The sequence below is a fragment of the Papilio xuthus genome, unplaced genomic scaffold (assembly GCF_000836235.2).
Source record: "Papilio xuthus unplaced genomic scaffold, Pxut_1.1 DF827542.1, whole genome shotgun sequence".
Taxonomy (NCBI): Eukaryota; Metazoa; Arthropoda; class Insecta; order Lepidoptera; family Papilionidae; genus Papilio; species Papilio xuthus.
Window position 1 is genome coordinate 3,259,920 of NW_013531107.1, and position 27,729 is coordinate 3,287,648.

Sequence of the window (27,729 nt, forward strand, 5' to 3'; positions counted from 1 at the left end):
TTGCTATGCAATAAAAGTAGGCGCGCATAAATTTAATGTTCTACCTCAAATATATGCACTTTCGGATTAGATTAACATTAACGCTATAATAGACTTTCAAGGAACAATAGATGATGAATATAATAACTGCAATTATTTATTACACTAGTAAATGGTAAGGTTTTACGAAAAAAAATATCAATTAATCATATAAATATATTAACTAATTATAAAATTAAATATTTATTATAAACACTATCACAACTGTAGTAAAATGCTATATCACAAAATTATTCATTCAACACATTACGTCTTAATTAATGCGTGTATTACACATTAAAAAAATACAATAATATTTTATTCCACTAAAGTATAAGTAGGTTGTAATAAAAAAAAAACAATATTAGGTAACGTGAAAAATGACAAAAGTGTATTAAATATTTCATTAATTTAGGCTCTGTTTCACTATGTTCATAAGTGCTGGATAACTAACTAAGAAATAAATTAACTGACATTAATATTTCACACATAATCAGCACTACGAAAAACCTAAAGTATTATCTTTTCCGCTGGACGCTTATTTAAAAATTAACAATTTAAATACATATAAGTTAATTTAAACATGTTTCCATATTAAATGATGCAGGTCAATTTTAACATTAATTTATCAGCAAGTAGGTCCGATTCTAATTACTAGATTTAACCCAAACGAACGAGCAAATAAAACCGTTTGATTAACAAACCGAGTAATACACCACATTCGTATACTATTTACAGGTTTCCAAAACTAAAATCTCCGTTTAAAACATATTAGTCATCTCTGTTTTGTCAAAGATGAAAGACTGGATATGTTCCATACAGAAAATTGGTCAGAAACCCACGGTTAATTTATCATATTAAACTCGCAGGTACTATTAAATTATTCAAACTTTCGTGAAACTTCATAGTAAACTGATCTAAAAACGGCTAAACACTCACGTATATTCGAGAGTGAGCGACGGGTCGCGTCCGCGAAATAATACCAGTACCACTCATCCTTATGAAGGGCCCCCGATTGGGCTCGAAACTAGTCAGTGCCGCCATCGCAGGTACTAATTCATAAAGTATATAAGATCAACATTATTTTATTAAATCGGCACTTAGTAATACATTTTATAGCTAACATGTACAATTGATACTACGAATATTTAGTTCCCATTAAAATAACAATGGCACTCAAACAATACACGCTTAATAAGTAATTTAAAACTAAAAAGTAATTAAATTAATTTCCTGTAATAAAATTAATCACGTATTATTTATTCGTTAAAACTTTTTTCAACATATTTCACTATAGTTTCTTATTTTAAAAGTGTTATATATTAAATTACATTATATACTTGAATCGAAATCAAATATAATTTATATAATTGTAATATCTTGAAACTATTACAATTAGAGTTATAAATAAATGTAAATACTTATAGAATATTTACTTAACAAGAGTTGTAAAAACATCGGCAATGGTTACGTTCCATGTTCATTCTGGACATTTGTTACATAGTTTAAGATTTGATGAAAAAAATATCCAGATGCCCATAGTTATATCTCTTCTATTAAAAATACGTGGAAGTATATAAACACGTTTACATTTATTCAAATACATTAACATTCTATTTTACAGATTATTTAGAAATAAATTACATACTAAAGCGCCGATTCCGCCTTCTTATTTTTCTCCTTGTCTTCTTTGGATGATTGTAAGCTACCGTGTTTCCAATCTGGTGGGTAGCCATATTGTCTAACGTCATCCCACCATTGCTGTTTACCATCTGCCCAGATGCAGTAAATCACATTGGTGCCCACCAAAACAGCGAAACACACCCAGAAAGCGACACGCCATTGCACAAGCGTCGACTGAAAATAATAGCTTAGTTTACACATATATGAAAAATAAAGCGTTTTACGTAATGCCAAATAACTGTAGAAATCATAGGAATAATTGGTAATGTTCTGTAATGGAACCTACATGATTGATTCGTTTTAGCTCTTGAGAAAGAATAATGAAAGTCTAAATTTTAATTAAATAAAATTAAACTTAACACGAAATCTTACTTCTTACTACTACTATAACTGTGAATGTATACATATATGGATGGATGAACGGATGAATGCTTGTTTGATAGTATCTACATAACGGCTCAACGGGGACAGAGTCGTGAGCGACATGTAGTTTTTTTATAAATATGAAAAAAAAAACTGTTGTATGGAATTCCGCTACATCAACTAAATGACTGCTCATGACATTATCTTTGTATGGAAGTTGTTATTGTATTACTTTGTATACGGAAAAAGAAATTGTTATCGATGTTTTTTTTACTACAATTTATTGTATCGGCGTAATAAATAAAATAAACAAGCTGTAATGCGCTCGAGGCAAGAGTGCGGACGTCCCACTTTTCTGATGTGCTTACGAAAAAGAGGCGAGAGTAATCACTTCATTTATAACCATTACGTCGCTGCTTTGCGTAATTTATTCGGTAAATTGGCAATTTTGAGGCACTCTTGACGAATTTCAAAACAATTCACGACTCAAAAATTCTTTGAGAGTTTTTTTTTGTATAGTCAACAAACTGGCTCGTATGTTTTGACCTATAGACGTTTATCTCGATAAGGAAAGGGGAAATGGGTTGGAATAACAGCATTTGTAAGGTTCAGACCACTCGTTTAAAGAGGAATTGGAGAGACAGCTCTCTTTTTTATTTATTTTTGATACATTTGTTTAAATCGTGAGTTTGACATCATAATAGATTCAGATTCAAATCAGTAGAATTCATAACTAGATATAAAATCTACTTATCAAGGAAACTTAACATAGGTATATACCAATTGTTTAGATTTCTAAAAATGCTAAGCCACAATGACCTTGAACCATGGAATGTTGTCAAATATAGTCAAGGGTTGCCATATATTAATCTAGATTATTAAGTTATTCAAAATTCAGGTGAGGTCCGCGAAACAATACCAGTCCCACTCACCCCGAGCCCCCCCGATGGGCTCGAAACTAGTCGGTGCCGATACCGGACGATCATACGTTGGGGTTTTTGCCGTTTATATATTAATTTTATTAGGAAGAAAATCTGACACTGTACCGGTGTATTGGCGCAACACTGGCCTTAATAAAATATCAACACTTTGTCCCCTCACTTATCAATCTGACACTGGACTCGGTTAATAATGTCTAAAAGTTTCTTGATATTATTATTTATAATTAAGATGTAACAGTTGTTCTAACAATAATTCAACAGTATTTTAATAGTAGGTTTAATTTCTAAACTTTAAATTCTCAAAGCAAGTCAAAGTTCAAAAGCTTTTGTCATAAGTAAAGTTTGCTCGGATTTCGTAGCTTTTCTCTGAAAGCTCGGTAAACTTGAGACGTATCTTTTACATTATTAGAGAGGCTTTTAACATTTATCTTAGCTTGTAAATTTATTTTGGGATATTGAGCGGAAGTATTGATATCTCATTGTTAAAACTTTTCCTTTTAAAAGTCAAATATGATTTATATTACGATGTAAAATCAAAATGATGTCTTTATTTAGCATTCATAAATATTGAATAACGCTATTCATATCAAACATTCGAAACTAGCTGGCGACTTTGTCTGCGCGAAATTAAAATAAAACTTAATAAGTAACCTATGTGTGCTTCCAGACTATGTTTTATATGTGTGCCAAATTTCAACAAGATCCGTTCAACCGTTCCGGAGATACCTTCAAACAAACATCCATCCATCTAAACTTTTGCATTTATTATACTAAGTAAGATTCATAACTATAACTAAAAACATATCTACGAGTTCTCATTGGTTATCAGTAAAATCGAGATGGTCATTGTAAAAAGCATATGCAATAAAATTCATCCCAATTTGTCAGTACATCAAAGCATTTTAGTTAATGCAGTACAATCACATTAATTTCAGCTATAAATATTATAAAGAATCACTTTTAAAAAATTCTGAGCAATTTACTGCGAACCATTAACTTTAATGTGGAATTGGCAAGAAACTTACGTCAGGCGTTAATAAACCGATGAGGTAGGGTGTGATTATTCCCGATATTGTTGATGTCCCATTTATCATTGCTGTTAAAGAGCCCGCGTAATTTGGCGCCAAATCAAGTGCGTTAACCTGAAATATCATTTTTTAATAAATACCTTTTTATTTAATATTAGAAATACAAATAAATTAGAAACGTTTGTACGTGCACGTGTTACAGTAAATATAAATAAGTTTAAAAACATCAATAAGACTAGCTTTTAACATCTTAAAGTATTAAATGCGTGAATTAATTTCGATCTACTTCTACAATAATGTGCAAAATTGAATTGTGAATCATGGAAATAATTCTCACGTGTCAATCTGCGGAACGAATACCCATGTTATTGATTTGTTCCACCGACCACGTGATTCATTACAATTTGTAATCATATTAAACATTAAAAACACGACCATAAATTTTCTAACATAAATTAGGACCAATTATTGGCAAACATAACCATTATTTTGGAGATCCATTTGATGATACCTAATTATCTATTTTAAATTACAAAATAAAGACTGAAGAATTTCCATATATGAAACATATAATTAGTGCAGGGAAATATACCAATGAAATTGTACCTTCTTTAATACTCGTTTTAAATACGTTCGAAAATTACTAAGGTAATATAAATGAGTATATAATTTATTCAAGTCGTAATCATATTCATAAAGGTTGAGCATACCTTCATTCCACTGTAGAACCCTCCCATGAGGGCCATGGAGGCAATAAAATAAGCGACAGCTTTGAAACGATCGCAGCCCGAATATGATGCTAAGATGATGCATATAGCGGGACCCGTTGCAGCTAAACATATAAATTTTATCACATATCATGTGGAAATTTTTATGGCATGTGTCAAGGAGAATTTTAGGAATAAACGTCTTCTAGTTCATATTAATTATTTTCACAATATATCAGTAGTACTACGCTTAAGACGGATAGATTGCGAAAAAACGTATCTTACTAATATTATAAATTCGAATGTTTTGATGGATGGATGGATTTTTGTTAAAATGTATCTCCAAAACGGTTGGATGGATCTATCTGAAATTTAATATAGATGTAGATCGTGATTTAGTTGCCTCATGAGTTCTTAGCCCATGTGTTACTTATTGAACGCATGGGCTACTATTTAAGTTCTTTTTTAATTCCGAGGGGACGAAGTTGCGGTCGACAGTCATGTAATAGAACAAACCTATTGTTGTATGAATAATCCTTCCAGTTTTAATAGAATGCCAGCCTTTTTTGACGCAGCCATCGCATACCCAGCCGAATATAAAGGAGCTGATCCACATGGCAAGGTAGGGGATGGAAGTGAGGGTACCCGTAGTAGCGATGTTAAATTTAAGCACGTCTGTCATGTACTTTGGAAGATCTGTCACCATTGTGTAGTAACCCCAATCGTGGCCTACCTGAAATACAAAATTATTATCAATAATGCAACATTTCCATTTATTTATTTTTACATTTATTAAAACGTTAACCATGATTTTCTGAGACCAAAATCGCCTACTAAATGATATTGTGATCTCTGTTTTGTCAAAGATTATGACAGAGATGACGATATGTTTTATATAGAGATTTTGGTGTCAGAAACTCACGGTTAGCCAGTTAAAAGGATTTGTAGATAGTTAGGTTTGACAAGTCTTTGATGATTATCACTTTCCATCTATTGTAAATCTGAAAAGTAATTTTATATTTTTCTCTCTAATCTACATGTTTATTACGTGAATAAAGTTGATGATGTGAAAATCAATCAAAAGGAATAAAATATTTATAACTTACTGCAGCAAACAAAAGAGCCCACACGGGAACGGATCTAACAATGGCCTTCCAAGGGACGGGGTCGCGTACGCTTTTATTATCTGCACTTGTGACGTGTTCGTTTAAATATTTAAGCTCCTCATCAGATATGTAGGGATGTGTATTCGGTGTACTGTAGCAGAGTATACTCTACAATAAAGATTCAAATGGTATTATATTTTCAAAGATTTATAAACTTTTCTCATTCTAACATCTGTAAACTCAGAAACCATTAGCTTAAAAATATAATATGTCATTTTAAAAGTTTATCAAGTATTCATACCAGATACTCAAAGTCTTTTCCTAAAATGATATAACTTTAGTTTGGTCGTTACAAGTTTCGTCTACATCCGAAACTTCTCCCGGCTGCACTACGAGAAACTAATATAAATCTAGTTTATATCTACAGGATAAAACAAAACTACTTCCACAAAGAATTTGTGTAATAATATCAAACTAGTTAATTTTAATCTAATTAAAACTTAAAGGAACAATTTCAAGATTAAAAACGTTAATAAAGACAGATACAAATACAACGAAAAAAAGTTGTCTTTTAGACTAGCGCTGGACTAGGCTAGAGTTAATTAATAACGGGTCAGTAAACACTCAACTCACAAGCCAACAGGTCAACTATAAGTAGCTCTTAACGTGGAAATAATTGAGTCTCTTGTGTAACTTTAAGCATAACTTTCTTATTGGATGTCACTCAATATTGTAAGTTACTACAACTAATGCGAACAAAAAAATAATAATAATCACTCACCCAGAATATAAACCACAAAATTCCAAAGCAACCAAAGAAGTAGAATACATTAGCCCAATCTCCATTCCCTGCCATTAGGAATCCCGACATGAAAGATCCAAATATGTTTCCAATCTGTGCGCCACCGAATACCAAGGCTCCCTGCCGGGATCTCTCATGCGGCGGCACCCAGCGTGCTAATACTATCATTAAGGCAGGCATCGTGGGACCCTGTAGAGTAAATATATAAATATGTAGCTCAATACTGATACTGAGAATCTTTTGAAGATGCAATCCTAGATCCTTTAACGTATTTATATCTTATCATTTTATATATCCGTACATACAAATTTTTTATTATATATTTTTACTTAAGTTGTTTTTCTTTTCATTTACTTAAATTTTGTTTTTTATTATGTGTATATCGGAGTAACTGATAATTGTTAAATGCTAAAATGTCGTGAGTGTGGGTTTTTGTAATTTTGTGGACTGAATATTATATACCTATCTGAATATAGGTGCCCACGATACAGGCGTTGCCTAATGTGGGCATCACTAGATTACCCAAATTAACCATAAATGGTAACTTAAGTTTTATTTAATTTCTCAGTTATGTGCAATTTTATGTTAGTTATTGTTTCTTGCTTTAATCTTTATTACCTATAATAAAAACTTTTCTTTCTTTTCTTTCATCTTTCAATCTTTTTGTGTTGTACACAATTTCTGACAACTATATTGTGTGCTTCTTTATAAAGTTTTGTGTATGATATGGTGAATGAGAAAAATTAAGGCGTTTACAATCTCAGCTGACGCTAAAAGGTGAGATTGAAAGATTATTCAAACTTTTTACACTTTTCATTAAAGTTTTTTTTAAGTCCTAATTATTATTGGAATCTTTTCGGTTTAAAGATCTTTATTTACTCATAAAATACACAAAGTTTCCCTTACAATGAGTATAAATGTAAAAAACATATAACATAAAGGCTTGCGGGCTAATACAAAATATAGTAACAATATATAAGATTAATATAAATCAAAAACAGACCTTAGTACAACTATAAGAAGTTAAATTGGACAGAAATGACATCTATATATAATATTGAGAATAGATTATGACAATTCAGCAATGAGATATGATTTAAATTTTTTTTTTAAAACTTTAACACTTATTTGAGAGTACCAACTTGCTTCTGTGTATGCCTTCTTCAAATGTTTTGTGCTGCAACGTCTCCTTGCGACTTTCTAGTTATTATTATCAAAGCAAAACTTATTCAATCAATATTTTCCTTATATAAATTTATTATGTACCTTTATTGTAATAAATATAAGTTTTTTTTAATAAATACACGCCATATTGTCTCTATCCTACATGGCGGTGGAAAGTGGAATTCAACTGGGTGAAGGGTAACAACATTTTTTTGCGCTCAGACGTGTCTGCAGACGGAATGGCTAATGTTTAACGAATGCATAAGAAAGGAGATACCAAAATATTACGAAATATTTTTTTAGCCACTAAACATAAAGGTTTATATTAATTTAATGTTATATTGTAAACTTTCTCAGTGCTTGCACCTTCAAATAGTAATAAGGTCATGCATAACTTATAATATTATAAATGAGAATGTTTAGATGGATGGATGGGTGGATGGGTGGATAGATGGATGGTATGGATAGGTATGGAAGATATCTCCGTATGGAAGAATTAAGTTTTTTTTTAATTGCGCGCGGATGGAGTCGCGGCAGCTAATATCTATATAGTATATATAAAAGAAAGTCGTGTTAGTTACACTATTTATTTAATATAACTTAACAACGGCTTTACCGATATGACTGAGAATTGATGAGGAGGTAGCTTAGAGCCAGGAGACGGACATAGGATACTATTTATTCATTTTTTTCGAATTTATGCCTTGAATAGCTGCTTTTTATTTAACATATCTATATATTAAGTTTTTTTTTATATATCCACGCCGACGGACAGCTAGTTTAAAATAAAACCAACAATATTTTATATCTCTTTGTTATGTGGCGATCAATGTTAGCTGTGATAAATCCATATTGACGGTGTTATATTAACGATTACCGCAAATCTATTACACAAATTTGCGGTTTTCAATTCTATCATGTATTTGTTACCTTACTTCCGTACTGTGCTGTGTTTGGAATTCTATTTAAAACACAACGTGACCCTCGTCATTCACGTTTCTGTGGTCTTACGGTGAATCTGTCGTACCACCTGTTTAAGACATTACTGTAGTCCCTTTCTTTTCTTTGATAAAGCAATAATGTTCTTACCCAAGTATTACGCCATTGAAATTCTCAGTTACGACGAACGTTGTTAATTACAATACTACCAAAACGAAGAAAAACATATCCGTACAATATGCCGGATTGTAAATTAAATAATAAAGAAATGAATAGGATTAGCTTTTAACATTGTAGCTAGATTATACTAAATACATAGATAAAATATAATAACACACCTATAGTGTAGATCTCTACACTAAGTTTGAATTTGAAGAGCTAATTGCAAACTACAAATTGTATTCAAAAAAAAAGATTTTAATATTAGAAGTGCATCAAACCGACGAGTATTTATGCATTGATGAATGAATGTCGAAGCGAAACAGGTGTGGCAAGATCGCGTAAAGAACTGGGGTCTCTGTCTACTCCTTTTGGTTACGGGCGTGAATTGTTATTGTTGCAAAAGGAAAGATTGATGATACAGAATGCTAAATGTAGTAACATTGTGATAAACGTGTCTTGAATTCGAACTCCAAATGGAGGATAACTTAAAAACATAAAATGTAAATTATTAAAAATGTCGTATAATTGATATTACATTCTATGATTAGGATTTTATCTTTGTATTCTATCATATTCACCCTTTGTTGGATATCACAAAGGATTCTAAATTAAAGTAAATCCCGGCTATTGAGGGACTTCGCTTTGAAAATGAAGATAAGCTTTGGCTTAACAAAGTTTAGTTTAAAGAATACCTAGGATTACAGAGCCGGGGTCCACGGCTTTGTGATCGCGTTTAAACGGTTTGCGGCGAAACGTTGTATTAGTTAATAGTATAACTTAACTTAAACTATACATATACAAGCTATATATATGTAATTATTTAGTATTAGTTCTTTTAAAATGTAGTTTTTATTATGATATACTTGTGAAATATGTTTTGTTGTAATACAGAGGTGGAAAGACAGACTAAATGTTAATGAAATTAATTTTTCACGTTGCGTTTATATATTATTTTCTAGTTTCACTTGAATCTGCATAATAATATACGATTTGGGACTTTAATTTACACCTACAAAAATCTCACTTTTGTCTAATATTATCTTAGAGTACACAAAGAACAATGCAAAATAATTTAATTATTTAATAAGTCGTATACTTACTTCGCCCATTCCTTGTAGTACTCGTAGTATGAACAGCCAAGTCGCTCCTCCTGCCTTGACCACTACTGGTGTCATGAGAGTGAAGATAGCGGTACTTAATAATCCTATTCCCAGCGTCCATTTCCCACCGTATCTCTCAGCTAAGTAACCACCCGGTACATGTGTTATAGCATAGCCATAGTAGAAACCGCTTAATATTAATCCTTGAGTTGATTCTGACCAGTCGAATATCGCATACTGAAATATAAGAAAGGGCTAATGTTATTAAATTCATTTAATACTTCCTTGTCAGTCGGGACCATGGAATTTTATCATTCAGATTGATGAATGGTCAAGAAGGACGGCATTGAGACCAGACCATTAGTAGAAGCGTCAAATGGAGGTCCATGGTCTATACCTAACCCTCTGGGTTACGGGCGTGAGTTATGTTGTTATTAAAAATTTCATTTCAGCGATGATTTTATAGCGCTGGGTAAACGATTTCTTATATCATATGTAAGATTATCTTGATCAAACTGATGTGTTTAGAAAAAAAGCACTTACGATCAAATTATTTAACAAATACGTAATAGACCAAACATTTGGTTATTAACAGGGAGGTACCCATGTTACGGAAATGTGACAGATTATCAGATTTTTGTTAAATTACATTATTGAATAGACAATTTTGTAAACAGTTAATATATGCACAAATATCTACAAAAAAAATGTTACTTTACTTAACTGATCTTAGCTCAGTAGCCTATATATGTTATGTTATATTTCTTACCTCTTTTATACTAACGGTTCCGTTAGCCAATATTTCACTTTCATCGGGACAGGCATTGGGATCAAAATGTGACTCCTCGTTCTTGGTATTGTTGACCATCTGAGTGACGGCGAGGTTGAGGCAGACGCGCATTGTGTACGCGTTGCACACTGCCAGCAGGCCCATAATGCCGAGCACATACCGCTGGGGAATTATGAACACTGGTCGCAACAGAAAAAATGAAATGTATTAGACAAGTACGCGATTAGTATGTAAAGGTTAACTCTTAAATATCAAAGGAAATTAAAGAGAAAAAATTGGATAAAATAAATTAAGTTCTTTCCACACGAGTATTCCATAGTGTTGCGAAGAGACTAACTTACTTATACTATAACTATCAACGTTAGACCTATGCCTTAATTGCAGGTCCATCAAAATTTATGGATTTTTTTATGGACCTTCAATTAGTCCTATCAAGTAAATTGTGTCATTTATTGTATATCGATACTCCCAAGTTCACTAACCTATGTAATATTATGTTCCGAATTTTATAAAAAATCAGGATTAATTTTTGCAACTGATACGGATTTGTTTATGAAAATACAAACTTTGGACAGTTCTACATGAAAAGGGTCAAATATATTGAACATAAACTTATAACATAATAAACACCAGTAAAAATGTCAATTTTTACAGAAAATAAATTTAAAAAATAATAATGAAATTTAAATTTGTTTTGCAGATTGTACCAACAAAATATCCTTATTGAAATTATTTCACGAAAAATTTCTCCGTAAGAAATATAAAGGGACTATAACGACCAAACATTTTTATTTCTTTTATCAATATTTATCTTATATATAATATTTATATCCGTAAAATAGCGTAGTTAGTACAATTGTCACGTGTACCAAAGTCTCGATATTTTCCAGATTTAATTTCATATTTATTATGTATACTTACGTTTTGATATTATTTGTCGCCATCTTGGTAGCATTTCAACGTAAAATATATACAGAAAAGAAACCAATGTCAGTTGATTCCTGAAAAAAAAATTCCATATGAGCAATTTGATAAAAAAAAACAAGTAAATTAACTCCGATTTTTAAATACAAAAAAACCTAACTTGGATCACCAATAGTAAGCCATTCTATATCAAACCAAAAATCATAAAAATAAAGATCATTCGTAAAAGATAGCATCTATTTTTGCTGATAAATCTCATATCTCTAAATACTAAATTCATGGCCGAGGTACAACAGTGTTACTGACGTATTGAGATTAGAAATCACGCGTTACATTGCGGAGATACGAGCCATCAGTGTCTCGTGTGTCCGAATAAACACGTTACCATGGGCTTTCATTGTCGTAACAACTCTACAAAAACATCAATCTCACTCAGTTATTCGGTTACTAAAGAGTTCCTTAGTGTACATTTAGTGAGATAAATCTATACTAGTTTATAGCGGCAGTATATGCAGTAGAATTAATAAATAAAATCTAGTTATGCTATATAGTTATCATAAAGCTTGTGTTAACTTAAAGCTTACTTAGCTTTCTAAAGGCGAAAGAATTTTAATAATCGATCCAGTAGTTTTGAATTTTTTTTTTACTATAAAATATTAGCAGATTTTGTAAATTTACTAATATTTCTTTTAGTTTATTCATTTCATACGAAAATCTTTCCCCTTTATAATATAAGTATAGAGATATAGATTAGACGGTAGAGTTTTGATAAAAGTATATCATAGTACAACAGAAAAAGAACAAATATGTAATACGATCAAAGCATAATTTTACTGCAGTCATTTCACTTTTACAGTCAGATTAAAATGTCTTCTGTATGTAGGAGTAATAAAGATAGTGACATTGTTTGATGAAATTTATATATTTGTCGTGCTCTTTAAGTTGTAAGAACAGATTATGATGACACTAAATGTGATTCAAGTGTTTCACAAAGACGATCAATATAATGTTATCAGACAGGTTTAAAGATAGTAATCTATACAAATATTAAAATTGGAGTGTCTGTTATGTCAAATCACATTTCGCAAACATGATGTATTTATTCCTTGTAACCAATAACCATTTTTTCCCTGTCTATATGTCCGCAAGACAGCGTTTCATCCGGGTAATCACCGTCTCTCGACCGATTATGACGAAACTTTGAAACGGGATTTTTGACGGGAAGGTGCTGATGTAAACGGAATTACATTTTTTTAAAATTAATAAAGAAGTAGCAGGCAATCGCTTGTTAATATTGTCATTAAAACTCATGGCATTATATTGGTCCTTTTGTTTAATATTATTATTCTTATAATGGTCTATATTGTGTATAACTTGTCTTATTAAAAATGGCAATTTATCAAATAAGGACCGACTAGGGTAGATTAAAAATGCCACAATTTTTTGCTATAAATTGAGGGAGATGATGTAATAATTAAAGTTGGTTTCTACTGCCGAAACACGCAAGAAAAAAAAATTATCGCTGTTTTTACAAACCAGAACTCCACAGCACTTACAATTTTTCATAGCTCTTCATTTTTGACAAAACAGTACTTAGTCATATTTATTTTAGTTTGAATATTTAAAATTAACGTTTGCAGCCACAGACGGTTTGAATAAATAACAAAACCATTGTTCCAGAGTAATATTCATCGCCAACATTCCGAAGGCCGTTGTTGTATACAAATTGAGCGCAACTATTTAATAATTGTGCCACAACGACCGCTTTGTTTTCATCTCAAATTTTCCTTTTTGACAACCGCTGTTATATGCCAGATAATAATAAGGGTTTAATGAGAAATTATGCTTAAATACATTTTTATAGTTAAAATAAAGGCTTATATTATTATTATTTTAATCTTTTATTTATTTATCATATTCTTAATATAATATATTTCATATACAAAAAAAACAGTACAACATATTTTATATTAAAAACAGAGCACCACCGGCTGCGGAATCCTATGACTCAAGCAAATAGTGGTCAGGGCTGGAGAGACAGGAACCTACTACTATTAAGTTTAATTGGGATTTGGCGATCTCTCTAATTTTCTTTGTTTTTATACAATTTTCTGCTACGCAAACTTTTACAATGGAATTATTACTTTTTGTCTCAAGGCATACGAGCAGGGAAATTAACCTTCCGATGCACTCAAGATACTCCGCCTCGAAACAAAAGTAAATACATTTGACAGTCGACCCCATTTGTAATAGACTATATTTATTGCTTATATTTTTTATAATTAATCAATGTCATCGATAAAATATTTCATAACAGATAAAATTATATGCAACCTCTCACTTCAGAGAATCTAAGTAACAACCTTGATAGATTAAGCCAATTGCCATTTGTGACGAAAATATAATTAAGAAAACTAATCGTAGCTCTTTGCTAATTTATTTTGAATATTTAATATATTATTTCAAATATGTCTAATTGTTTAAGGATAAATTCAACATTACCATTTAATAATCAGCCACGAATGTACTCAATAAAATATAATTTTTCACACAGTCTTTTGAAGATAAAATTCAACAAAAAACCTGACACATTGTCCTCAAAAACTAAGGTTTTGTACAACTAAAGCTTGCGTGCGGGGATTTACGAATATTTTTATACACAAATGCGCGTGTAATAGAAAAACAATTAAGAAACATAGTGTGTAAATATCTGCATTCTGGTTTAAATACCCGGATCAAATCATATACTAACATAACTTAATAAATTATTTATTTATATTACGTATAATTGTCTATGTATGTAAATTTCATTATGACGCCTAAACGATTTACGAGTGAAATATTTAGTCAGTCTTTTTTTATTAAACAAATGATATTAATATAATAAAATATTATCTAAGAAAATTAACGATATTAACATATGGATAAACCTTGTTTTTTTTAATCTAAACTAGCGATTCACCCTGATTCCCACGGGTAGCGGCGCGTATAACCCGCTAACAAGTCATAATGTTTTCAAGGAGATTATTTAAACATATGGCTTATGTAACGTCTATTATTTTTATATTTAATTATTAAAGACACTAGACACTTAGCATAAGTGAATCATTTAACAATATCAATAAATGTTTGTTACTTGTTGGCATGTCCTTTCATTGTCAATGCCTGTATTCTAAACGGTTTGTCAAATTTTAAAGTATGAATTGAATTGGAATTCTTTCCAATAGTTTTTCCTTGCATCATTTTATATTTATGAAAAATTATTACGTGCCTTACTGTTATTAAAGCGACCGCTTAATTTTCCGACTACGTTCCACTACACATCTTAATTACTTCGCCCGTCAAGTAAATTGATATTTAACTAGTGAAACACATTTAGTTTACTAGCTCGTCTATATATCTATATTATATACATTAAAACATTTTTTTCCACGATTAAATATTGAGTATAAATGTGTGCGTCGGTGGCTCAGGGGTTAAGCACGATTTGTAATGCAGGTCCTTGCTTCGAATCCCACCATGTTCCAATGTGTGTTTCGATTAGATACTTATGTATATTTATGCGACGTTCTTACGATAATAGAAAACATCGTGATGCACCCTGCACATATCTGCGAAGAAATTCAAAGATATGTAAGAAGGTAACCATCCCGCACTAGTGTAGACTATGGCTTAGTCTTTCCTTACTAAGCGTTGGCTCCGAACCCCTTAGTGTGGACGTACAATTAGTTGATGAAGAATTTATGTGATAGCCTTAAGACAAATTGCAAGATACTATTATTTAACTGCCTTGAATCTTATATGCTCATATGTTATACGTAACAAAAGTCAAAACATTGGCTATTATTTAATCGAACAATTACTTATATCGCCATGGCCCCGATATTTTCAAAACATAATAACAGATTCAAGGTTATAATTTCTTGTGCCAATCAGCAATTCGAATGAATTATTTTCTTTTTATTACTTATTTGTAAATGGTCGTGTTTATTCATCAATACTTTTACCTATATTGAACTTTAGTAGCACTTTTTACTAACTTTAGCACAGAATATGCTGTGATATGACATAGTAAGAGACTCATGAGACATAATTTTAATGTTTTCCTGTTGTTTTTTTTAACACTGTTAATTTTAATGCAAATTTTTGTAATGAACACTGGCCGCAACGAAAAATATAATATTAAAATGAAAATATTATTAAATTTGAAATATCATGGTATGTTTTCCACGGTTTGTGGTTTCCATTGAAAAACTTACCACCTGTACTATGTTTATAAACATCGCGTGGAAATCTGAATAACTGGAGAACAATGATAAAACTTAGAAGACGTAATTTGCAAATTGCGGCTAATTACGAATTATTTTAAAACACAGTAGATTAAATCAATACTTAAATTAACTCACTTATGTGTGTTAATTATTTATTGAAATAAATATTTTTGAAGTTGTGGATGAAGATGTGGATTTGGATGTGTAGAAACACGTGTTAACCTTTTGACCGCCGGTGATCGATTTTATATATCAACGTGGTTGTTAAAGAGGATGTTTTCACTAGATGTGTGATACTAAAACTGCCTTCAAGTGCGCATAACGTACTACGTTGTTGTTTTTGTCAATAATCACGAATTGTCATAGCAGCTTGCGATAAAAAGTTTGACATATGTTTAAGTTAAAATGTAATTGAGACATCGCTTTAGTTTTTTTTATGGTTAAGCCTATTATATTTATTGAATTTGTCAAAAAAAATAACATAACTTAACCAATAAAATGAAACACAAATATAAGATTATAGCGTATATTGTTTTAAATCGTTTTAAGAGAAAAAAAAAACCTATCCTATCATATGACACTGACTAATGAAAACGATTATTTAATGACCATTTTTATCTCAAACACTAACACGAATTATTCTATAATGATACAAACTTGTTTTAAGCTTACGGCAAAAATTATTTTTACTATTCTAATCTTACTAATATTATAAATGCGAATGTTTGTATGGATCGATAGATGTTTATCTGCAGACCGGATCAACGGAATACAATGAAATTTGACATAGTGTAGAACATAATCTGGAAGAACACATCGGTTACTAATTAGATTTTTTTGAATCCGTACAGACGGAGTTACGGGCGATAAATAGTTACGCAATAAATACAAAATTAAATATACATTATTGTTGGTTTTGTATTGTAGAAGCACTTGTCTCTCTTATTCTGTTATAAAAGGTAGAGACAGCAAAATGTTTAATATTAGTGTTAAGAATTGGCTACTTTAACCAAAGTCCGAGGTACTATGTAATGTAACATAGCGTTGCGCATCTAAGTCAACAAGTTACACGTGCACTGTCACTTTATATATATGTAAATATTTACATACATTCTCAGTATTCACTTAGAATAACTTCTGTGTAATAAACTATAGAGTTAGATGTGTTGAATAAATATATATTTTTAATGAGAAGTACGTATCTGGATGAAGTTTAAAAAGAAAATAAAATAGATTCTATAATAGTGGAAGTATTTATTTTTTTGTTGAAAAATATACGATTCTCTAAAGCTACAAGTAATAAAGATTAAGTTTTTTTATACTAAGCGGACGTATTCGCTAGACAAAAATACATTTACATCTCAAAAGGATAATGTTTCTATAGTTCTATTAGAATGGAACGATAATAATATATAGCCGTCAGCATTTGGGGAGTCAATTTTGTATTCCGATCAAGTGTTGGGCAACAAGAGGTCGGTAAACGACGGCGCCAATCGATAATGTAAGTGAGGTCGACCACTTTCTGACCAAATTAAATGTTTCGCGCTTTTATGTCGCGATAGTCCATTGACCAGCTACCAAATCAGGTAACAGACTTCGTACAGATGGTGCTATAACAGATTGTTTTTAAGATTACTTAAAATTAAATCGCATCGCAATTAAATCGCAGTGAAAGGGTATATGGGTTTGTATCATCGTGAAACCATGGAACAAACTCTTAACAAACTTTAACACAATTACTTATTGATAATTAAGAAATAACAGTCTATCTTATTAATATTATAAATGTGAATGTTTAGATGGATGGATGCTTGTTTGGTGGTATATCTTGAACGGCTAAACAGAGCTCGATCAAATTTGGTATACATATAGAACATAGTCTGGAAGAATACTGGCTACCAATATGTTTTTTTTTAATTCCGCGCGGACGGAGTCGCGGGCGACAGCAAGTCATATTATAAATTAAATATTATACGACTATCAACAACACATACAAAATAATATTTGGTTTAAAGCAATGAACGAAAATATCTTTGAAAACGAAAGTGGTTGAAGTCGAGAGTGACGTTTATCAGGCACTCAACTTGCTTGCATTCCATTGCACCTTGCTGACACACTTTTGAATCGCGCCAAATATGAACATAACGATGCTTTATCGTATAACACAAGATAGTTTTGTTATTATTATTTTAATGCACTTTACAACTAAACTGATATAAAAACGGCTAAACACTCACGTATTTTCGTCCGGTGGCGGCACCGACTAGTTTCAGTTTTTAGTTAGAGTGTTTAGCCGTTTTTATATAAGTTTAGTATAATGTCTCACGAAAGTTTGAACACTTTACAACTGTCAATAAGTTAGGTTATAATAGTGAACAGTTGAAATGAGGTTTATTTAGACCAGGATTTTTCTAAAATTTCTGCGTAAAATATAGTAATTTGTGTGTGTGCCAGTTGTATATTCTACGGTTTACAGATGCATTTATTACCATTTAATTGTACCCAGTTTCTGATCACGTGGGTGTATTATGAATATCATTGTTAATTATGTTTTAAAAATTAATTCCTACTTTAAATTCTTTCTCCTAGCGCTCTTGGCAATTTTTGTAGAGCGTAAAGTTTTGTACGATGCAATTTTTATATTGATTCGATGACTATTAGATAAACTTTTGCAGCAAGAATAACCAAATAGAGTAAGTGCAAAAAAAATGTTTTAAAAAATCATATGATTCTAAAATTGAATCGTGGCATGTCAACTGTTTCTTGTTTAAAACATAAAAAAAATAAACTTAAACCCTGTTTTCACTAAATCCAAATAAAATTCTAATTAGCATCAACTGTTTTTACGAATGAAATGTTACCTTTAATTGATCTGTTTATTGATACTGTCGTGATTAAATGATTGGATAATAAAATATTGAATTCGTTCACTATTATTAATGTCAAGGTACTAACAAATCATTTTCAAGAACCACTTACGTATTTTTGAGGTCAACAAAAAGGCATTGTCCTATTACGACTGCCCGCAATCCGGTAATAACCAGTTATTTCTGCTTTTAAATTTTCAATTATAATTTCTGTCGACTTATAACACAGACTATATTTAGCATAATTGCAGAAACTGCTTTTATCTGGTTATATAATTATAAAATATGTTGACTATAAATATTATAAATGCTCGATGTTTAGATGGATGTATGGATGTTTGTTTGAAGGTATCTCCCGAACGGCTGCATGGATCTTGCTGAAATTTTGCATAGATGTAGAACACAGTCTGGAAGAACAGATGAGACCAAGTAACACTTTTTTTTTAATTTGTCGTAGACAGAGTCGCGGGCGACAGCTTGTTACTCATATACAAACTAAAATTTTAAACATTAGGTTATTAAAATTGTTGTAATAAAATTATTCAAAACCATATTCATAAAATTATACAGAGGGTTTGTAAAAGTTTGAATAAAACAACATAAAAGAAACTTCCACCGAATAAGTTTTGCAAGTTAAGAATAAAATTTAAAAGGGTTGTTGTTGTTAAATGGAATAGCCTTGTTATAATCATTATATTTTTTGCAAACTTTTTAAAAACAAACAAAATTAATTAAACAATCCTTATTTTTGATTCAATTTTTATCAAACATTTTTCAATTTAAAATTATTCTCATAAAAAATTAAAGTATTTTTATCCAATACGATTTAAAGAAATACAGATGTTCAAAATCATATTAAACTGAAATTTAAAATGATAAATTAAAATAAAAAGCAATTGAAGTAAATTATGTTACTTTTTATAAATACTTTGAATATTTATAGCAGTAACTGGCAACTACCGTTATAAAAAGAAACTATTTAAAAATACCATTTGCCAATTAAAAATAATAACATAAATTCATAATTATGACCTCACGAATCGCGTATGTTTGCATTGGTTAATGCGATAGTAATGACGTATTTCAACATTTAGCAGAGATAAAATGTTAAATACATAAACAAATAAACGTGAACTAATATTGAATTAAATATAACAAATTCTGAAAGCTATCTACAGTTAGGAAATAGACCGTTTTTTGGTATATATCCTCAAAAGATATCCTGTCTTTAGGGAGATGGATACGGTGTGAGGTTCCTACTCATGAAAACTCGGTGGTATATTTAATGAAATCCGAAGAAACGCATCGGGACCTCAGAAATAGACTTATCCCTTGTATTTTTTAATGATTAAAGTAGAACTATCAACAAAAAAATCGCTGAAGCACATTTAGCAATTTCGCATCGGACTGCTACCTCCAATGTTTAATATTATAAAAATATAATATGTCAATTATTTCCAAATATTTCTTACCTTGACTGTACACGGCTTAATTCCAATGTTACTTTTGTCATAATTGGACAATAAAAAAAATAACAAAACACTTTTCAAGCGCTATAACACAACACGAACTGGCAGTTTTTAAATTGTTTCACTCAAACATTAACATTGTAACTAAACGACATAAATAACAAATATTTTCTTTGTACGTAATTTTTTTTATCATGTTGTCGTCCTCATTCAAGTTCTGAAAATGAAGAACTGATAGCCTAATATTTTACGATACTCTTTTTAGTACACGCATTTAAATATAATTAATATTTCACCTGTTGTGAGAAACAGAGATAGTGGTATCACCTTAGCGCCAATGTCGTAGCTTAACACAAAAGTAAATTAAATTTATTTTGTAGTAAAAATTATTTTTTATGGTATTAAAAGTCTTGATAAGGACATCGTTAACTTACATTTATATAAGTATTATACTTAAATCTTATTTTCTGTCAAAATTTTAAGCGACTCTGACGGACTGTGGACACCCGCAGAATGTCAAAAAAATCTTCTGATTCTTTTTAAATGTTACATATTTCTAGCTGTCGCCCGCGACTCCGTCGCGCGTAAAATCAAACTTTAATAAGTAGCCTATATGTTCTTTCGGACTATGTTCTGTGTCTATGCCATTTTTAAACGAGATCCATGCAACTTTTCCGAAGATAAATTCAAACAAACATCCATTCCATCTCAAAATTCGCATTTATAATAATAGTAAAATATTACAGTATTATTCGAACACAGTTGTAAATGTCCCAACCACGGTTCAGATTAGTTAGTTACTGTTCCGCATCTGCCGTTTTAATGAAGTTTACTCCTTTGTTCCAATAACTAAAGTATATTAAAAGACATTCACCACTTAAGGTAAGTATTCACTTTACCTTATCTTATGTTTTCACATAAAGTTTCTTTTACATATTAACTAGCTGTCGCCCGCGACTCCGTCCGCGCGCAATTAAAAAAAACTATTCGTCGCAGCGTAATGTTATATAGCCTTAAGTCTTTCTCTATAAATGGACTATCCAACAAAAAAAGAAGAAATTTATCAAATCGGACCAGTACTTCCTGAGATTACCGCGTTTAAACAAACAAACAAACTCTTCCGCTTTATAATATTAGTATAGATTGTATACAGAGTAAAACTAGACTTATAAGGGAAAATACAACGACCTCTATATTATTTAGAGTTACCTACGGTTTTCGATATACATAAATATATCTTTTAGTGGCTTGTTCTGGAAAACGTTTTATTTACCCGTGGCTTTTGTAGAATTATTAATTTAAGGAAAACCAGATTTTATACTTATACTGAACATGAGTTACTTACATAAACAAGAAACTTGTTGGATCTTAGTCACTAATAAAAATAGTTCTTTTTCCTTTTAGGCCAAAAAAAATTGAAATTGGATAGTTTCGCACAATTTAAAGTCTAATTAAAGTTTAGACTATAAGCGGACTAAATGGAACTTACATATACATACAAACACACATACATAAAAACATACGCACACGCTACAATAATTACCTTTCTGAGACAGTTGCAAAAAAAAATAATTATTTAGCTTGAATTATGGATTTACGAGAGTGCTATAAAATGCTACTAAATAACACGCCAAAATTATTTATGTTATATGCAAGCGACAGCGTTGCGGACAGCGTGCCGAGGTCGATTGCTCAATCACGTGCACGGATCATTGAACATGAAAATAATTAAATGTAACATTTTAACGCTCCACAAAAGCTGCTCTCCAGTCGTGCCAAACGACCGACGACATAATTTTCTATACAGTAAAAAGAGTTTTAAATTGATTTTATTCTACTATTATCATCTTTTTTTAGTTAGGTAAATATTTTCTTTCTATATTACTCCAAAAATATTGGTAAACACTGCAGGTAAACAAGTGTGTTAACCCTTTGACCGCTGATGATATTTTGTTCGTCAATAAGGTTATAAAAGATTGTTTTAGCCTTAAACACGCATCGCGATACACGATCGCATTTCGGAAACCTACTTTTTAAAGCTTTTTTTATTAGAGTAGAAGGCAAACGGACCTTTGCAATACCAGAGGATTCGCAGATGCGTTGCCGACCTTCGAGATGATGATGTTTAAGCTAAAATGCAATTGAAATCTTAGATGGCTATGGTTAGGTCCATAAACTTCAAGTATATAGTATACTAGAAATAATTTGACAAACGTATTCCAAATAAAATAATTTATCTTACTTTGAATTGCCACTTTAGTTCATTAAGAAAACGTCTGTAACATATTAAACAATAAGTGCTTGTAAATAATCTATTTTATTATCTCTCATTGGCAATGTTTACCTGAAGATGTACGTAAAAGGTTATAGAGAAAAGACTTATAGACAGTTCTCTACAATTTTCCTTATAGTCCATTACAAAGAAGGTTATTTAATACGTCCCTTGCAGATACTTCGTGTTATTGAATCTCGTATTCGTTACGTCACAGCTTCGCGTGAGATAACAATTAACAAAGCTATTGTTAAATCCATGCAAACGACAGTTTAGTCAACTAGTTATAAGACTGACTTTGACTTTCCTAAAAAACCGTGACATCATATCCCTGGCGTTATGTGGCCGGTCTGCCCCCAAACTTAAAGTAAATTAATATTAGTTTTTAAACTAAATAATTACAGGTAAATAATTTAAAAATACCTCTATAGATACACCAATAAAACATAATTAACATCAGTAATAAAACATGATAAATAGGATTTAAAGTTTTCGAAATGAAATGAGGTAAAATATACTTCCCGTCGGAGGGGCTCGGAGCCTATCCTAAGATAAGGGTGATTAGGCCATAGCCAACCACGCTGGTCCAGTGCAGGTTGGTTGACTTCACACATATTTTTGAATTCTCAGATATGTGCAGGTTGCATCACGATGTTTTCCTTCACCGTAAGAACGTCGGATAAATGTACATATGTAAATCGGAAATTGAAAAACACATTGGTACATGGCGGGATTCGAACCCAAGACCTGCAGATTGCAAGTCAAGTGCTTGACACCTGAGCCACCTACATTAAACTTAAACGATATATGAACATGAAATAAGTGAAATGATAAAACATTTGCATTGAGTTCGCCAATAATGATTACAACTTTTGGTCGATCCTCACGAAAACATTGTGTTTTACAACTATATCTATTTGTACATGAATGGATTAAATATATACTTATGACTCATCCCTATTGTAGATAATAATATTGCATTGTGAACATATTAATTCTGAACATCTTGACGGTTTCAATAGTGTGAAGTTCGACATATTTATCTGGATTTTTTTCTCAAAATAAGGGTAAAATTTTTCTTGCTTGTATGTATTTTTTGTTTCGGATAATTGCATATTAAAGGGAAACATATTCACAAATCGAATTTAACATTTTACAATACTTTGTGTAAAGGTAAACGTGACATATTAAACTATTGTGATCAGTTTTGCAATAATATTTACTTTGACCTCTTATTTGTGATTATTTCCTTAATTTTCACACTGGCATGTGATAAAAAGTTGTGGCTATTAAGCAAAAATAACACAAACATTATTATTTGTTAACTCAATATATTTGAACGAAGAAATACGAAGTCTTTATAAGTAACGAGTTAAATATTTGCATCACGTTTTTTGTTCCGCGTGTTACAACTTTGTAAAGTCGAGATAAAAATAATTTTATATATAATATATTTTTATTTAAATTTTGTACTTTATACGAAATACCAAAATTTATTAAATGTTCGGAAGACCGAAGAATGCATGGATGGATTGTGTTAAAGAAGATTTGCGTAAGAAGATGAATTAAGATAATATAATTACTCATAGAGATGTGTGGAAGAGACTATGCCAACCCTCCGTAGAGTCCCTTTTTAAAATTTGCCATACTTTTATATAGCGTTAAATTAGTAGCAAAAATGTGCCTCTATATATTTTAGTAATGAATAGTATAAATACTGCCAAGTGATCGAAAAGTTCAATAAAAAAAAAATCATAAAATACACAACAAATTCACATTTCATTAATTTTAGTCTAAAGATTTTTATCAAAAGATTAGACTTAGTTGTTTTATACAATAATCCGTTCAATGAAGCGTGTAAAATTATTTAAAATCACACATCTATTAACAATTTGTAATAAAACCGGATCTAATGTAACTTGATCTAACCGCAATCTTGATTTGAATCCGATGTAAACATCAGCGTTGTATAAAATCTAATAAATATTGGCAAGTACTTAGCGTCTTTTTTTACTTAATGTAATGTGACAAAGTACAATCATTTTAAGTTGAAATACCATTTTTTATAAAGCGATGGGACATTATTATTGTCATTTTTACTGATAATCATATGTTTAATACTACTTTTCATTTATTTATTTTTTCAATATGAAATGCACTATATTAAAAATCTAATAAATAAATGTATATAGGTTAATGTTTAATACAAAATTACATAATAATTTCTTAGTTAAATTACATATTTTATATTTCTTAATTTAGTTAAAGTTTACATACATGCCTTTCTACTTTACATTTAATCTAGATTAAGCTTCATACTTCTTAAATTCACAGGAGTGTCGGTGGACGAAAATGTTAAAATTACGCTTACGAGTATGTATTTTTATTTACTATGTAGTCAATATAATATTGCGGTCAATTACAAATTGTGTACATACAATGATATATAACACTCGAATCAAAGTCGAAACAACCACTTCACCTACTTATTGTATTATAAACTTGTATATCATTTTATTTATGTCACGGATCAATTTTGAATTAAGTCTATTTAAAATATTTCTAGTTATATTAAAAGTTGACTACAAAATGTAAGCTATATGAATACTATTCGAATCAAAGTATAATAATATTATGAAAAATGTTTCTAAAGATATTGCAGTTTAACGTAAGATAAGACATACGCTTTGTACAAAAGGAAAAGATTTGAAAAATCTATTTAATCTTTATTTTTTTTTTATTTTAATGCGTCAAGGTGATCATGATAAATGTAGGTATTTTTTGATAAAATTCAAGTGTATGCAAATACATTGCTTAATTCTTACATTTCCGCTACTTGGTCGTATTTTGTTTGCTAACAACTCGTAACAATATAGATTATAAATGGGAGTTTGTTTATCATGAAACGAATTAACTATCAAGAGTTTCGACGGCACAAAAACATATTGTTATCTCTTTATTTTCAAAGAGCATGAGAGGGACAACATGTTATTGTACTAGAGTTTCAGTAAGGGAAAATAACGTTCAAAATTATCTATCTTGAACAGGGCCGTACTCATTCGCGAAACGAAGTATTTTTAAATAAAACATTTTATTTATTATATTTTTTATGCGTAAATTATTTTTAATCAAAAAATCTTTGATAATGCTCGAATTTAGAACAATGGGCTATTAGAATAATAAAATAAACGCCGTTGATATAATATCCTTGAGAATAAACCCATATCAATACTGGTACTGCAATGGGTCCCTGCCATGACATTGTATTATGAGGTATTGCCGTACTTTTCTTTCTATTTGGAAATAACAGAGATAGCAATAACATTGGTATACTTTTATTTAACAGTAAAATTTCACGACAAACATTGATATATAATTTCTGTTTAATAGTAAGATATATTTTGCCCGCGATTCCGTCCACGCAGAATTGATAGAAAACTTAGTAAGTAGCCCATGTGTTATTCAATAATACGTTCTATATGTATGCCAAATTTCATCAAGATCCGTTTAACCTTGAGATACGTTCTAACAAACATCCATCTATTTATAATATTAGTAAAATTATGTTCTACACAAAATATGAAACTAGAATTCATACTAATACATATAATAACATACGACTGGCAATGTACATTATCTAAAGTATTTTAATCTTAGACACACGTTTATATTATATTACTTTATTTCCTTGTAATGTAAATTCGAGAGAGCATCTGTGGCTCAGCGGTTAAGCACTTGACTTGCAATCTGCAGGTCCTGGATACGAATCCCGCTATGTTGTAATGTGTTTTTCGATTTCTGATTTACATATGTACATTTATCCGACGTTTTACGGTGAAGGAAAAATATCGTCATGCAACCTGCACATATCTGAGAAGAAATTCAAAGATATGTGTGAAGTCAACCAACCCTCATTGGGCCAGAGTGGTTGACTATGGCCTAATCACCCCTAACTTTAGGGTAGGCTCCGAGCCCCTCGGTGGTGACGTTCGACGTAGTGAGCTGATGATGAATGTAAATTTGGAGTTTATAAGATAAATCTTAAAAACTGTTACGACACTATCAAAAATATAACAATGCAGAACCAAGAGTTACCGTGAAATCGATTCGATTACATAAAATAGCGGAAAAGATCTCGTTTGCATCGCATTCCGTTCGTATTTATAATTCACTCAAAGGAAGTATAATAATATTCACATTATAGGCATTCGTAAGACTACAATAAGTGCGTGGTAATGAGTTTAAACATTGCCTCTGCTCCTATATATTTTTATCCGCGTAAATATTACAATCCTATTTTCAAATGGTGATCATTATACAACCTTTTATTCAGATATACAGTTTTGCTTGCAGTAAATTCTTTTGTGTTTTTTTAATCGTATTTGGTGGAACCTAATATTGATCATTTACATGATATAATTTATATTTTAAACTATCAACTTAATTTTTAGGATTCCGTACCTCATAGGAAAAAAACGGAACACTTATAACATCACATTGTTGTCCGTCCGTCTGTCTGTCAAGAGCCTTTTTCACAAAAACGCGTGAATATATCAAAGCTGGAATTTATTTAAAGATAATTCTCATAATTAACTTTGCAGATCAAAGATAAAATCGCTAACATACCAAACATAGTTCAAACAGCGTACCAACTCAGTACAAATGGTTACGATCGCCAATTAAATAGAATTATTCAAATTTAGTTTTATCATATATGAGATAGTAAACGTGAATGTTAAGCAATATAAAGGATACTATGTCTTTATATATAGATCGATCTTGATATAGTTTGTATAAAATTATATTATAATCTTCTACTTAAGTTACACTTAACGACAGTTAAATTAATATTATTTAAATTAAAATATCCACACTATAATTTGAAAAATACTTACAATTCTTCGATTCAGTAACTCTGTTCTCTTTGTTTGTACTTTTTGCACACTTAACAATTTCCCATTCAACTTATGTCACAAATACAACGTGCGTTAAACAAGCGTCTTTAGAGCGGTCGCCGCACGACTGCTCAAGTTTATTGAGTTGCGCGCGCGCAGCCTCCGATCAAATCCCGACGTAAGTCATCGCGGACGCGTTAATGCGATTAAATTGCATACTATTAACAT

The 27,729-nt window shown here is 30.8% G+C and overlaps 1 protein-coding gene across 1 annotated transcript; it reads right to left on the minus strand.

The window, feature by feature from the left end:
* Positions 1–1,348: 1,348 nt before the first annotated feature.
* On the minus strand, positions 1,349–27,671 carry LOC106119038 (putative inorganic phosphate cotransporter). The gene is made up of 10 exons (XM_013313873.1): positions 27,502–27,671; positions 11,725–11,804; positions 10,783–10,982; positions 10,014–10,250; positions 6,628–6,837; positions 5,847–6,014; positions 5,257–5,473; positions 4,744–4,865; positions 4,031–4,147; positions 1,349–1,875 (listed from the first exon to the last, which is right to left on the minus strand). The coding sequence occupies exons 2-10, from the start codon at positions 11,756–11,758 to the stop codon at positions 1,666–1,668; spliced, it is 1,515 nt and encodes a 504-aa protein (XP_013169327.1). The 5' UTR covers positions 11,759–11,804; positions 27,502–27,671; the 3' UTR covers positions 1,349–1,665.
* Positions 27,672–27,729: the final 58 nt, after the last annotated feature.